Genomic DNA, 12,474 nt, shown 5'->3' on the forward strand with positions numbered 1-12,474 from the left:
AGGACAAATTATTCTGCAATGAATTTGCCAGTTTTTTCCACACTCTGTGACAAGTCCAAAAGCTTGTTTCTTTTCCCAGTGACTGGATATAACACTTCAGAAGTCCTCAAATAAAGTAACTGATGAGCTGGCCCTGTTAGCTAGGGATCATGGGAGTTGTAGTTCCAAAACATCTGGAGAGCCAAGGTTGCCTATGCCTGATTTAAAGCTTCATCCCAGCAGTCTTAAAATTAGCCAATATTTTATTTTAAAAGTACTGGTAATGAAGCTCCACAACAATAGAATTGCTCTTCTTCCTTTCTATAAGCATCTTTAAGGGAGTCTACCAGTTCTCAGCTAATAGTTGCCTAATGCTTTTTAACTGTTGGACACTGCACATGCTCCATAGCTGCACTTATGCAATTGGTTATATAGACAAAAGAATCATTAAAATCCTTTTAATGATACATAAATTATAAGTAAGGCAGATTCAGTGTAATCTACAATAACTGTATAAGATAGAATCTGTAAGATCACATTGCAAGGTATTTTTCTGTAACACCAAAGGTGAAAATGAATGAGATCATTAAATAAAAAAGGATTGCAACTATGCCATCCCCTATGCCAAAACAGGTAGTACAGATCAGCTAAACCTTGTCAATTCTGGGATATGTTATCACTTCAAATATTTAAATCAAATAATTATGCAAATAAGACCAACACTAATTCATAACATCTTCTTGTTCCTCAAACAACAGTAAGTGGCACACATGCAACATATATTTAGGGGCCAAAATGTTGGATTTCACAGTAAAAACCAAGCTATAGCTACAAATACATTCAATAATTACTAGTTGCTGTAGTCATTACTATGAAGAAATCCTTATTCCAAACGGGTGCCTAATCTGATTTAGGTACATTTCCATATCACCCACGTTAAGATAATAAAACTTATTTTTAATGTGATACAAGAAGCCACTGGGATTTTATGGAGGCTAGAAACTTCTGTCTCCACTGAGTAAATAGAGGAAAAGGCCTCATACTGTTCTCCTAGCCTAGATGCAAAGTCATCCTCCTAACAGCAGTTGACAGAGAGACATAACAGGATGGAATTCTCAGCACAGATATATACTGCAAAGGAAATAGTTTTGATGTGTCTTTTTTATTTTTGAGCTACTATGTGAAACAAAATATCCCAAGCCATATTTTGCTGTCGTTTCTTAGCAATCTAGAATGCAGCCCTATGCTGCAAAATGAAGAGTGAAACATCTTATCCTACACAAAAACATCAGGCAGCAAGGGCTTAGAATACAGTAATCTCATTGAGGTATCGGCAGCATTCTCACACCCGGAGAGGAAAGCGCTTTAAGGGGAGGGAGGGAGAGAAAGAAAGAAAGCCTTGCTTCAGGATAAGTCCCCCACCCATTAATACAACGGACTTCAATGCGTTCCTATACCCTCCCCTGCCTGCATACTGTCTTTCAACTGCCCCATTTAATGGGCTTGAATAGCAAAACGTCTTAGGGACCTGATTCTGCCACCTGTTCCACTGCAGCCACCAGTAGCTATTTTAAGGCAAAGCTCCAGATCATTAGCACTGCAACCGGTAAATCCCTCTCCTGGGTTACCCCGGGGCACAACTTAAGCTTCACTGTACCTTTGTATCTCTCCAGCACATCTTCATAAGCCTGCAGGTACTCCTGTTCCTCCGTATAGAAGTGAGCAGCAGGGGAGAGATAACTAGCCATGGTTGAAGTTTTTGACACTGCCTTGATCAGTTCCCTCCAAGGAGCCGGGCAGCAAAGCAGCCTTGGGGAGCGGCACAAAAAGGCTGGAGGGAGGGAGGGGGCTGTTGCCGTGCAAGCTGTCCGAGGAAACGCCCATGCCCCCTCCCCGAGCGGTGTGGGAGCACGTGTGTCTCTCCAATAGAAAGGGCTTCCTCCCTCTCGGATTTCATTAGCAGCAAATCTCTGCGCTCCCAGCTAACAGCCAGAGAAAGAGAACCGGAGAAAGGAGGCACGGCATGGATGCCACAGACCCGGCCCTGGAGGTGACCTCCGGCTCCGGCTGCTTTTCTTTCCTTCCCCTCCCTTAGGACGGGCTCCTGGGTCTTCGCGCCCACCCGCTTCCCAAATTCTCCTTTCAGTCGCGGGACCTTTTAGCCTCCTTCCCTCCTGCTTTTTTCAGGCAATCCTATGCACCCAACGGAGAGCGAGCCAACTGGGAGCATTGCATTGCTGAGCAAACGACGCGGAGAGTTGCGCTGTAAATCGTTTGTCTACCTCAACTGCCGGGAACACACTCTGTTCCTGGGGGCGGGGAAAATCACAGTCAGTGCAACCATACGCATGCCTACTCAGAAGTAAGTGCCATTGAGTTCAATGGGGCTTGCTCCCAAGTAAATGTGTGCAAGATCGAGTTAACCTTTTAAAAGGGGGCTTTGCGGAGCTCTCCCTTTGAAGCCCCCCCTTTATACTAAGTCTTTTCGTCCTATCAAAAAGCACTGCTGAAATCAGCGCCAGCACTTTGCTGGGATTCTTATGTTTCGAGAGTTTCTGCTGGTCTGGAGTGAAAACTAACGGAAAATACTACACTCGCTATCGACCCGGCTCCAACGTGTTATGTAGGGCTGCAAGCTAACGGTTCCCAGCTAGCTCGTGGCTGTGTTGGTGAGCTTTATTAACCTGCGTTGCTTCCTCTCTCCATGCGGTTCAAGCGTTTGGCACCAGGTTCTTGGAGGGGGAAGGGAGCTTTTGTAAAGTAGCCCCTACCTTTGCCGGTGTCCCTTTCTTCTTCTTCTCTCCCCCCCCCAATAAACTGCCCCACACATTCTAGACAGGCCACGCTTTCAAAATCGCGCCCCCCTCTCATTTTCAAAGGCTACAACTTCATTGGAAGGAGGGGAGTGGGAAGAAGGCACAGTACTCTCTGTTCCCCTTCTGGACCGGGGCTTTCAGCCCACGAAAGCTTCAGTGTGCCAGACTTTTCAAGGTGCCACAAGTCCCTTTGTTGCTGCTTCTGCAGCAATAACAACGGACCCTTACAACGCGGCTGCTCCCGCTCTGGAGGTTGTCTCCTTGTTGGAGGAGGAGAGGCTTCCGCCCCAGCACTTGGTCTGGTGACCTTCCTGAATAGCCTTCCCTGGCTACGGTCCCCACTCCCTGCTCGGCTTTGTCTGCACAATAAAGCAAGGGGGCTGCTTGGCCGCGCTTTTGTCTCAAATAGGCTTTCGCCCACAACGCCGGCCAGCCGGCGCTTTCCGAGCCCAGACCGAGTCTCATTGCAGCAGCAGCGAGATCACCTGCGAGAGGAGAGCCGCCTCCTCCTCCCCACTCACAGCGCCGCCCTCTCCCTCCCGCTCTGCAGACGCGCATTGCACGTTGCCATCGCCGCTAGGAATAGCTCTTGGCTTCCCAAGGAAGGGCCACCGGGGGGCGGGGGACGCGACGCAAAGTCCCACCGCTCCCCCTATCCCTCCCCACCCCATCCCAGAAAGAAGGCTCCTCAGCAGGGATGGAGTGGCCACCACCAGTGCCCCATTCCTCCTCCCCTTCGGAGCGCTTTCGGCTGCCTGGAGAAGGGCAACAACAGTCAACTGCGCCAGAGCTGGGGGTGGCGAGAGGCCAAGGGGCGGGGCTCCGCCGCTGCAGGTGTCACCGCCGGTCACCCTGTTTTTGTTGCTGCCGGCAGCCATCGCTGCGCGTGCGCGCCAGGCGTGTATATATGTGTGTTTTGTCCCCGCCCCACTTGCTCGCCGACCCAGCCTTTTCATTCCGGCCTAGCAGCAGACCGGGATGGGTCTTCCCTGCCTCGCCCCAAGCCCTCCCTCTCTCTCTGCAGTGTCCAAGTGGGGCTTTTCCTTCCATGCCCCCACCTCGTCTCTCCCAACACCAAAACAGGCGACATACAGCAAAGGGGGGGGGGTGCTGAACGGTAGGAAACGGCGCAATCACTTCCGACCAGGGGCACGTGGCGCGGCCGGTCTCGGGTTCTGCTCCCCGTTGCCATTAATCATCACACAGCGTTTCTGAGGATCTAATGGGGAAGGGTTCGGGCTCGATTGCTATGGGAATATGATTCGATCTGCATCATGCGGCGATTCCCTTAGCACCAGCTGCAACCAGGCACCAAACACGCACGAACACAGAAAGCAGAGGCGCACAACCCTCGGGCGAAATCCGGCTAGCGCGGCGGCGCGATCGCCAAGACAGGAGCAGCGAGGAGGGAGGGCTCCAAAAAGCGTCCCCGCCGGCTTCGTCCAGTCATCGTGGCAAGCACCGGAAGCGTTTCCCAAAGCTCAGCCCTAGACACTGGGAGGACGCGTGTGCATGTGCAAAGTGCATTTTGCTCACGCCACAGTCTCAGGCCATCCATAAATCTCAGGCTAAGACAGCAGAACTTCCTGGGTGGGGCTTTCACATTGGTGTGAGCCCGGTCCCCCCCCCACTTTTTTTAAAAAAATAAAATATCCAGTCTGAAGTGTCCCCTTCCACCAAGCTTTTCCCAGCGCACCCCATTAGCGAGTGCTGCAAAGTACGATTTGTCTTTGCAAAACAACTACTCTGTAACTGCATGCACGAGCTGCGTGCTTTCTGTGAGAGGTTTTACGAATAACAACACGGACACAACAACCACCGCGTTTTCTCTCCCGGATCATATTACTCTTCCTTCTCAATTTGCAGCCGGGTTGGCCAAGCAAGCTCCCTGACCTATTTCAAAACCAATGAAGATCAACTGCTCTTCTGTCTTATACAGAGCATCCAGCAGGGCCTCTCCTATATTATTCAGGAGCCCGGTGGCCCCTGCTAGCGTCAAACACAACAAGATCAGTCAGAGAAACCAGACTTCTGCTGATCCCACACCAGTTCAGCAACTTTCAAGCAAACTCACCCATTATAAAAAACAACAACAACAACAACCCTGGAAGTACTCTGTAAACCAGCCCCCTCTGTAAATTTACTCAGAAGTAAGTCTTTCTGCATTTACTGCTGGGTACAGAGGATGGTACCCTTCCTAAAGCATGCTTCAAGTTCCTGTATCTCACCAGCAGCCTTGCTAGCTACACACACCATATGAAATGGTCATATTCTTCACTCTTACGCAACCCTCCAATGCCATTTTAACACCCGCACCTGCACGTATTGCAGCTGCATTTCCTTCCATACACATGCAGTAATCCATCCAGCCAGGGGAAAAAAACAAGTCCAAATAGCTTAGTCACTACCAACACTAGAAAACAGAGCATGGAGGACCATGAGTTTCGTGTGTGTGCTTTTAAAAACACAAATAACAGAAGCAATGAACAAAGCTCTCAGTTTATACTCTCTGTAATGCACAAATAAACCCACAATAATATGGACACGTGAGCACAGTTACTGTACTATGCAAGTCTCTCTCTCTCCCTCCCTCCCTCTCCCCCCCCTCCATCTCCCATGTATTTCCATCCTGGTCTTACCGGCGATTCTGAGCACAGCTCTCTCAGCTGGATCCAACACAGAGCCTCCTTGAATTTTCCTCTTGGATCTCTCGTGTTTAGGTAGGTTCCAGGGCAGGGTGTCACCCGGAGCCGGGGACAGGGAACCAGATTTCTGGCTGTAATCATCATCGTCTGAAAAATCCGCAGAGGATGACATGGAGCATCTGTAGGAAGCGTTTCCTGAGCTCTAGAGAAGGGTGGGTGGAAGAAGATTAAAAGCAAAATAAAAACCTGAGACTAGAGAATCAATTTTTGCTCTCAAAATGAAGCAATACATCCTTTTGCTGTTTAGATCGCCCTCTAGGAAAATCAGTCAGAAACATATGGAACTGAAACTACCCTCCCTCCCTCCCACCTCACCGATCAGTCGATACATCTATATTTTTAATACACAAATGAATAGATTGCTCACCATTGTTGTCTATATTGCTGCTCGTGTATTTAAATCTCACAGACAAGCGGCAATACACAGGTAGATCTGGAGAGGTGGCTTAGCGAAAACCCATATGTGGGAAGATTTAGGCAGGGAGACGAGTGGCCTGGCGTTCTGGCAACCGGCTTACAATGCTCCTCTGGAGTTGCCCAACAATAAAGCCAGGGAGGAGGGGGGAGCAGGGAAGAGATGGGTTTTGAAAAAAAGAGCACGCTTCCCGGCTACAAATCAATAGCATTTGGCTCCCCCGCCCGGCAAAAGAAAAGATGTACCACCCCTAGGCTGCCGGTTCAATCATTAATGTGGGGAGAGGAAAATTCAACCCCTATCGCAAACCCAGGATGCTGGGGGCTTTGCTGTTGCGCTCATATTCCTGAAACCACGCCCTGGTAAGTCTCTCTTTTTTCCCCTTTTCCTTCCTTGTGTGGCGGATCAACTTCTTTCCGGAGGTCGCCAGTTTTGTTTGGAGGGCGCCCCGCTTCCTAAAGCGCGCCTACTTTGGGAGACAGGAAATGTAGATTTGCTCTTTTCCTCCAGGGAAAGCACAAAGGGCGGGTTGCACAAGCTCACTGGGCGAGAGGCCGCTTCAGTAAACACACTGTGTCCTTAAAGGCTGGAGGAGAGACTTTCCAGTCGCCACAGAGCAGGTAGCAGGAGCTGCCCATGAGCTCCAAACCAGCCAGCCAGGAATGTAAACAAGAAATGATGCAGTGCAGGCACAAAGACTGGGGAAATGGGGGGGGACTGAATATACTGACCTCCTCAGCCCTCTTGAAATACAAGGTTGAGAGACAAACTGAATTTGGGGGTCAGTTTCAAAACAAGTGACTATGAGGCGCTGATATGTGTTTGTTACCTGATCAGCAAACAATGTCTACATTTGTTCATCAAAGAGAGGCTACTTCCAGGTCCCCTGTGCTGTGTCATCTTGGCGGCGGCTGCTGTGTCATCTTAGAAGTACCAAGCTTCTAACCCAGTATGGCTTGCAATATAAATTATCTAAATTGCAGCCATTTCTTAAATGGCTAGAAAATGTCTATCACATCCACGTATTTCCCCTTTCAAACAGCTTTTGCAGCATGGCGGCATACCCTGACGTCATCATAAAATGATGACCTAATAGGAAGCCACAACAGAAATTGTACAGTACAGTAAAGCCAATTAAAAGGGCTAAAACAGTATTGACCATACAGGTTCACCTTCTCTCAGATTATACCCAGCTCTACCTTTCATTTAAATCAGAACCAGTGAAGGCAATGAATGTCCTGTGTGAGTGCCTGTAGGCGGTTGGAGGATGGATGGTGGCTAATGAATTGAGGTTTAATCCTGATGAGACAGAAGTACTGTTGGGGGGCGCGGGGTGAGCATGTGGGGGGGACCCCCTGATCCTGAATGGGTAACTGTGCCCCTGAAGGACCAGGTGCACAGCCTGGGAGTCATTTTGGATTCATAGCTGACCATAGAGGCGCAGGTCAATTCTGTGTCCAGGGCAGCTGTCTATCAGCTCCATCTGGTATGCAGGCTGAGACCCTATCTGCCCACGGACTGTCTCACCAGAGTGGTGCATGCTCTAGTTATCTCTCGCTTGGACTACTCTACATGCAACACGCTCTACGTGGGGCTACCTTTGAAGGTGGCTTGAAAACTACAACTAATCCAGAATGAGGCAGCTAGACTGGTGATGGAGTGGTCGCTGGGACCATATAACACCTGTCGAAAGGATCTTCACTGGCTCCCTGTACATTTCCAAGCACAATTCAAAGTGCTGATCTTTAAAGCCCTAAAGGGCCTCAGCCCAGTATACATGAAGGAGCGTCTCCACCCCCATTGTTCAGCCCGAACACTAAGGTCTTCCTCCAAGGGTCTTCTGCTGGTTCCCTTACTGCATATCCTCCAACATTTCTCTGATGAAAATAGGGACATCCCATTCCATAATGATGATTTTGCTATTTATACCCCACACATCTTACTGGGTTGTCCCAGCCACTCTGGACAGCTTCCAACAAATATATATAAACATAATAATACATTAAACATTTTTAAAAAGCAACCCTTTCATATACAGGATTGCCATCAGACAGCTCAGGAGTCAAATAACTCCATACCCTCCAACATTTCTCCAATGAAAATAGGGACATCCTAAGGAAAAGCAGGACATTTTGGGATCAAATCAGAAACCAGGACAGCTCCTCTAAATCAGGGACACTTGGAGGGTTTGTCACTGTAAGTAGTGAAGTTACAGGGAACCAGGCAGAGGGCCTTCTTGGCAGTGGTGCCCTCCCTGTGGAACGCCCTGCCATCAGATGTCAAGGAGATAAAGAACCACACAACTTTTAGAAGACATCTGAAGGCAGCCCTGTATCGGGTAGTTTTTAATGTTTGATGTTTTATTATGTTTTAAATGTACTGGAAGCTGCCCAGAGTGGCTGGGGAAACCCAGCCAGATGGGTGAGATATAAATAATAAAATTATTATTATTATTATCTTCAAAAGATTTGCTTTCAAATGTTAGGTGGCTGAAAACTAGAGCTAAAGCCTTTGCCATGATCATGCCCTAATCACAAAACAGAACATGCAATCTAGAAATATTTGTTTGACACCCACACATTAGAGATCAATTTATGACAGTTTTGCTTGGCCAGGCTTTTGATGAACAAAGTTACTCTCTCTCTCTTTTTATTATTAGTTTCAGCAGTGGCTTTATGGGATTTTATTGTTTTAAATTTAGTAAGCTGCATCTAGATGATGTTGGACTCCAGCTCCCGTACAGCCATCTTGCATGGGCTTTCAGTATTCAAAATGTAGCATAGGAATTAGATGATTTAGGAATTTCCTCTCCTGGCTCATATGCAAGGAAGATAAAGGAACTTGTCTGCCAAACAACCTCTAGGGAGGGGAGAGGAAAGGCAAGTTATACTGAGATGGCTCCATAGAATCCCATTAATAGATTTAGTTTGATGTTCCTAAAAACAAACTGGAAAGCCTCTACCAATAACTCTTTCCTCTGAAATGAAATAGAAAACATGGTGGGAGAAACCACAGCACAGGAGGATCCATACTATTTTTTTAGAAGCTATTAATGCTATAATAATGATAGTAACAAATTTGTATTTTTATAAATATTCCTGGTATTTTTAGACTATTAAGACTATTGTACTATATATAGTTCCACTATCCTTTTTTTAATTATATGGATTGTTAAAATAAAATACCTTATTCCCTTGGTAGACATTGTGTAGATGTTTTCTTTTTGTAGTTCCTTCCCTCTTCATATTCCTTTCTATTTCGTTGTCAAATTTATTAAGCATTTTCAGCTGAGTTTTGGCATGCGTGTATGTGTGTTTGTGTATTAGGTTTAGGATTTTAAGGACTCAGCTGTAAATGTCACTTATTTCCTATACTAATCTTAAATATTCATTTCCATTCCCTAATCATAATATTGTACATTTTCATCATTTCAAGGCAAAATAAAGATAGCATCACAGCTTTGATCATGGCACCACGGGGCTTATTTTCAGACTCAGCAATAAATCATTCAGAGAAGAAGAATACATGAAAAGATTAAAGAAATCCAGGAATGAACAGAACTGATAGTATATTGCAATAGCTGGTGTACCACTTCCCTCTACTGGATATGTCTGACCTCAGCTATTTATTCTTTAGTACAACCAACATCCTCTGGTGGCTGGAAAGCTGAACAGAGAAATAAAAGACTATAGTAAAACAGCTGTTAAGCTACAGAAGCCTAGAGTCATGTCTGCATAAAATACTTTTCATTGAATATTTATTTATTTATTGGATCGTTATGCAAATAGCTAGTCCAGCTCATTCCATAACTCTTTATCTGAAAAGAGTTAGCACCCCAGTTAAGGAGTAGTAAGTGTAGTATCTCTCATGTTACATTTTTAATAACTATCATTGAATGTCCTTTACATTTAAATATAGGAAATTAAGTAAAACTTTGGTTACTACATCTCAAAAGGGATATTGTAGAGCTGGAAATGAGCAGAAAAGGATAACAAAAATGATCAGAATTGGGGATGACACAATCAAATTTATAAAATTTGCCTAGTGTAGAGAAAGTGGATAGAGAGTTGTCTTTCTCCCACTTTCATGATGCTAGAACTCAGGGCCATCCAAATAAACCGAATGCTGAGAGATTCAGGATAGACAAAAAAGAGATCCATCTTCACACGGCACACGGCCAAACTATTGAACTTGCTACCACAAGATGTGGTCATGGCCACCTACTCAATTGCCTTTAAAGGGGGATTAGACAACTTTGTGGAGTTTAAGGCTATCAATGGTTACTAGTCACAATGGCTGTACAGTGGTACCTTGGTTCTCAAACTTAATCCATTCTGAATTTGACCTCCAAAATGTTCGAAAACCAAAGCACAGCTTCTGATTGGTGCAGGCACATTGGAAACAATAGCTGACAACTGCATCAGACATTCGGCTTCTGAAAAATGTTCAAAAATTGGAACACTTCCGGGTTTTCGGAGTTTTGGAACCAAAGCGTTTGAGTACCAAGGCGTTTGAGAACCAAGGTACCACTGTATTCTACATCCTGGATCAGAGGAAGTATGCCTCTAAGCTCCAGTTTCTGGGGATCATGAGAATGAGAGGGCTATTGCTTGTAGATTAGTCTTGCTTGTGGTTTTCCCATAACCATCTGAATTGTCATTGTAGGAATCCTGCAGGATTCTTATGCTGTCTCCCCCCCCCCCCCGCCAATGTTACACAATTCAAATAAACAGACATGTCAGGATCTCCACAGACACACACATAGCCATGAGCTATCTGTGATCATATCAATATTACAGTACAATCACATCTTATTTAAGTTGTGTGCTTCCAACCTTGGGTGGTTGAAGGCCAGCCGGTTGAAATTGTGAACGTTAGGTTTTCTCAGTGTGAAAAGAGCTTTTAAGCTCTCTGTCTTGCCTACTGGGCAAGGCTCGCTCAATACAATGGCTTCAGAAGGGTAAGGATGCCTGGGGGACGGGGATTCAAGTACCTGTATATGCATGTTTGCATACACATGGAACCCCACGTAAGATGGGATCATACTGCATTTAACTCCGGCCAAAGAACAGTCTTCAATCCCCAAAACAGAAATGTATGGGAAACTAACAAACAACTGGGCCTGGCTATAAAGAGGCAGAGGGACAAAGAGGAATGCTGAGAATTATGAAGATGAATACTGATGTAGACACACTCTGAGAGGTCTGCTAACTATAGTCTTTTAATAGATATTTGGTTTGGGGTTTTTTTAAAAAAATAACCCTCTCTATGTAGTTAAGTTTATTTGTGCGCAGCAGATCCTAGGTTCAATCCCTGGCATCCCCAGGTAAAAGGACCAGGTAGCAAGTGATCTGTCCAACATCTTGGAGAGGCACTGATGTCACAGAGCAGGCAATACAGTATTAGGTCAGTTCAACCAGTAGACTGACCTGTTAGAAGACAGTTTCTTATGTTCCTAAAATGCTAACAATGAGTGTTTGTATCTCAGCTACATAAACTGGAAATGCTTCAGACATTAAAGGGAATCATGGGTCCTTACATTCCCACGGTATGTAAATCATGATTGCAGTGGATGCATATGATGGCCAAGTCCTACATCCAAAAACAGTGCCGCTGTCTGCATGCATTCCATCCAAAAATAATAATAATACATATGGTTTAATTTGTTTATCTTAAAAGAAAGCTGTCTGACATCCAAAGGTAATCTGGCAAGTAGTCCTTTATAGCCCTTTGATATGAATCACATGGAGGTACCTATAAACCATTCTATGTACAGCATGAATAGCTGGAGAAGCCATTGACCATTTTGCCAAAGCAGGTAGCATGACAACCACTGATTTCCAGTGGAATCGCTGTTATTTGTTTTCCTGTTTTGTTACTAAGTTGAGCTGGTTTGCTTTCAGAAAGAAAGAAGTTCAGGGATCAGTCAGGTTTTCAGAAGTTAATAAGTAATCTAATGTCTACGTCAGTGATATTTCCAAGTATAAGGAAACCGAGATATTTGAAAGTGTCCTCCTAACTGTATATGAAGCAAACATTCTCATAACCTCTTATTTTGAATACAGGTGGGAAACAAATCAATTGAGTTTCCCCAGTTATTCTCCATTTTCTTAAAAAGAAATATTTATTATGTAGGGTTCTTTAGTTGAATGTTTCAGGAAGCAAAACGTATTTATCATTTACTGTTGTTTTAGTAACATCATTTTCATTACTCAACACTCCAAAGTACATGCTAAAGACTTTACTGAAAACTGGGCTTCACTGCTTTAATCTTGATTTCCCCACCACTACCACTTTTACAATTGTGGCGAAAAATTGAATATGAAATTAGTCCTGAAAGCATTTCCATTGGTTGAATAATAGTAGTTCAAAGTTCAACACTGAGAAAGAACATTTCCAACAATTAGGCCCTAGAGTATTTTTGTCTGTAAAATCATTTATACACATGGTTACTGTATATAGTGACTAAATATAAAGGGCTCCTTTTCCTGTTTTGATAGAAACTGTTTACATCACATAATAGAATATTATACTATCCACCCATTACTTCAAGGAATTA

The 12,474-nt window shown here is 45.0% G+C and overlaps 1 protein-coding gene across 36 annotated transcripts in view; it reads right to left on the bottom strand.

Moving 5' to 3' along the window:
* DST (dystonin) overlaps window positions 1–12,474 on the bottom strand; it is a 299,278-nt gene that overhangs the window by 265,432 nt on the left and 21,372 nt on the right. For 27 of the 36 annotated variants that reach the window (XM_035109746.3, XM_088665773.1, XM_035109753.3 and 24 more), the window contains exon 4: window positions 5,435–5,642. In XM_035109746.3, coding sequence (XP_034965637.3) covers window positions 5,435–5,642 — 208 coding nt within the window. Of the gene's footprint in view, window positions 1–1,636; window positions 2,272–5,434; window positions 5,643–5,867; window positions 6,442–12,474 lie in introns of those variants that run through there. The other 9 variants (XM_088665802.1, XM_035109760.3, XM_035109749.3 and 6 more) reach the window with 4 other exon arrangements.

Source organism: Zootoca vivipara, chromosome 3, assembly GCF_965207765.1.
Source record: "Zootoca vivipara chromosome 3, rZooViv2.hap1.1, whole genome shotgun sequence".
NCBI classification, from domain to species: domain Eukaryota; kingdom Metazoa; phylum Chordata; class Lepidosauria; order Squamata; family Lacertidae; genus Zootoca; species Zootoca vivipara.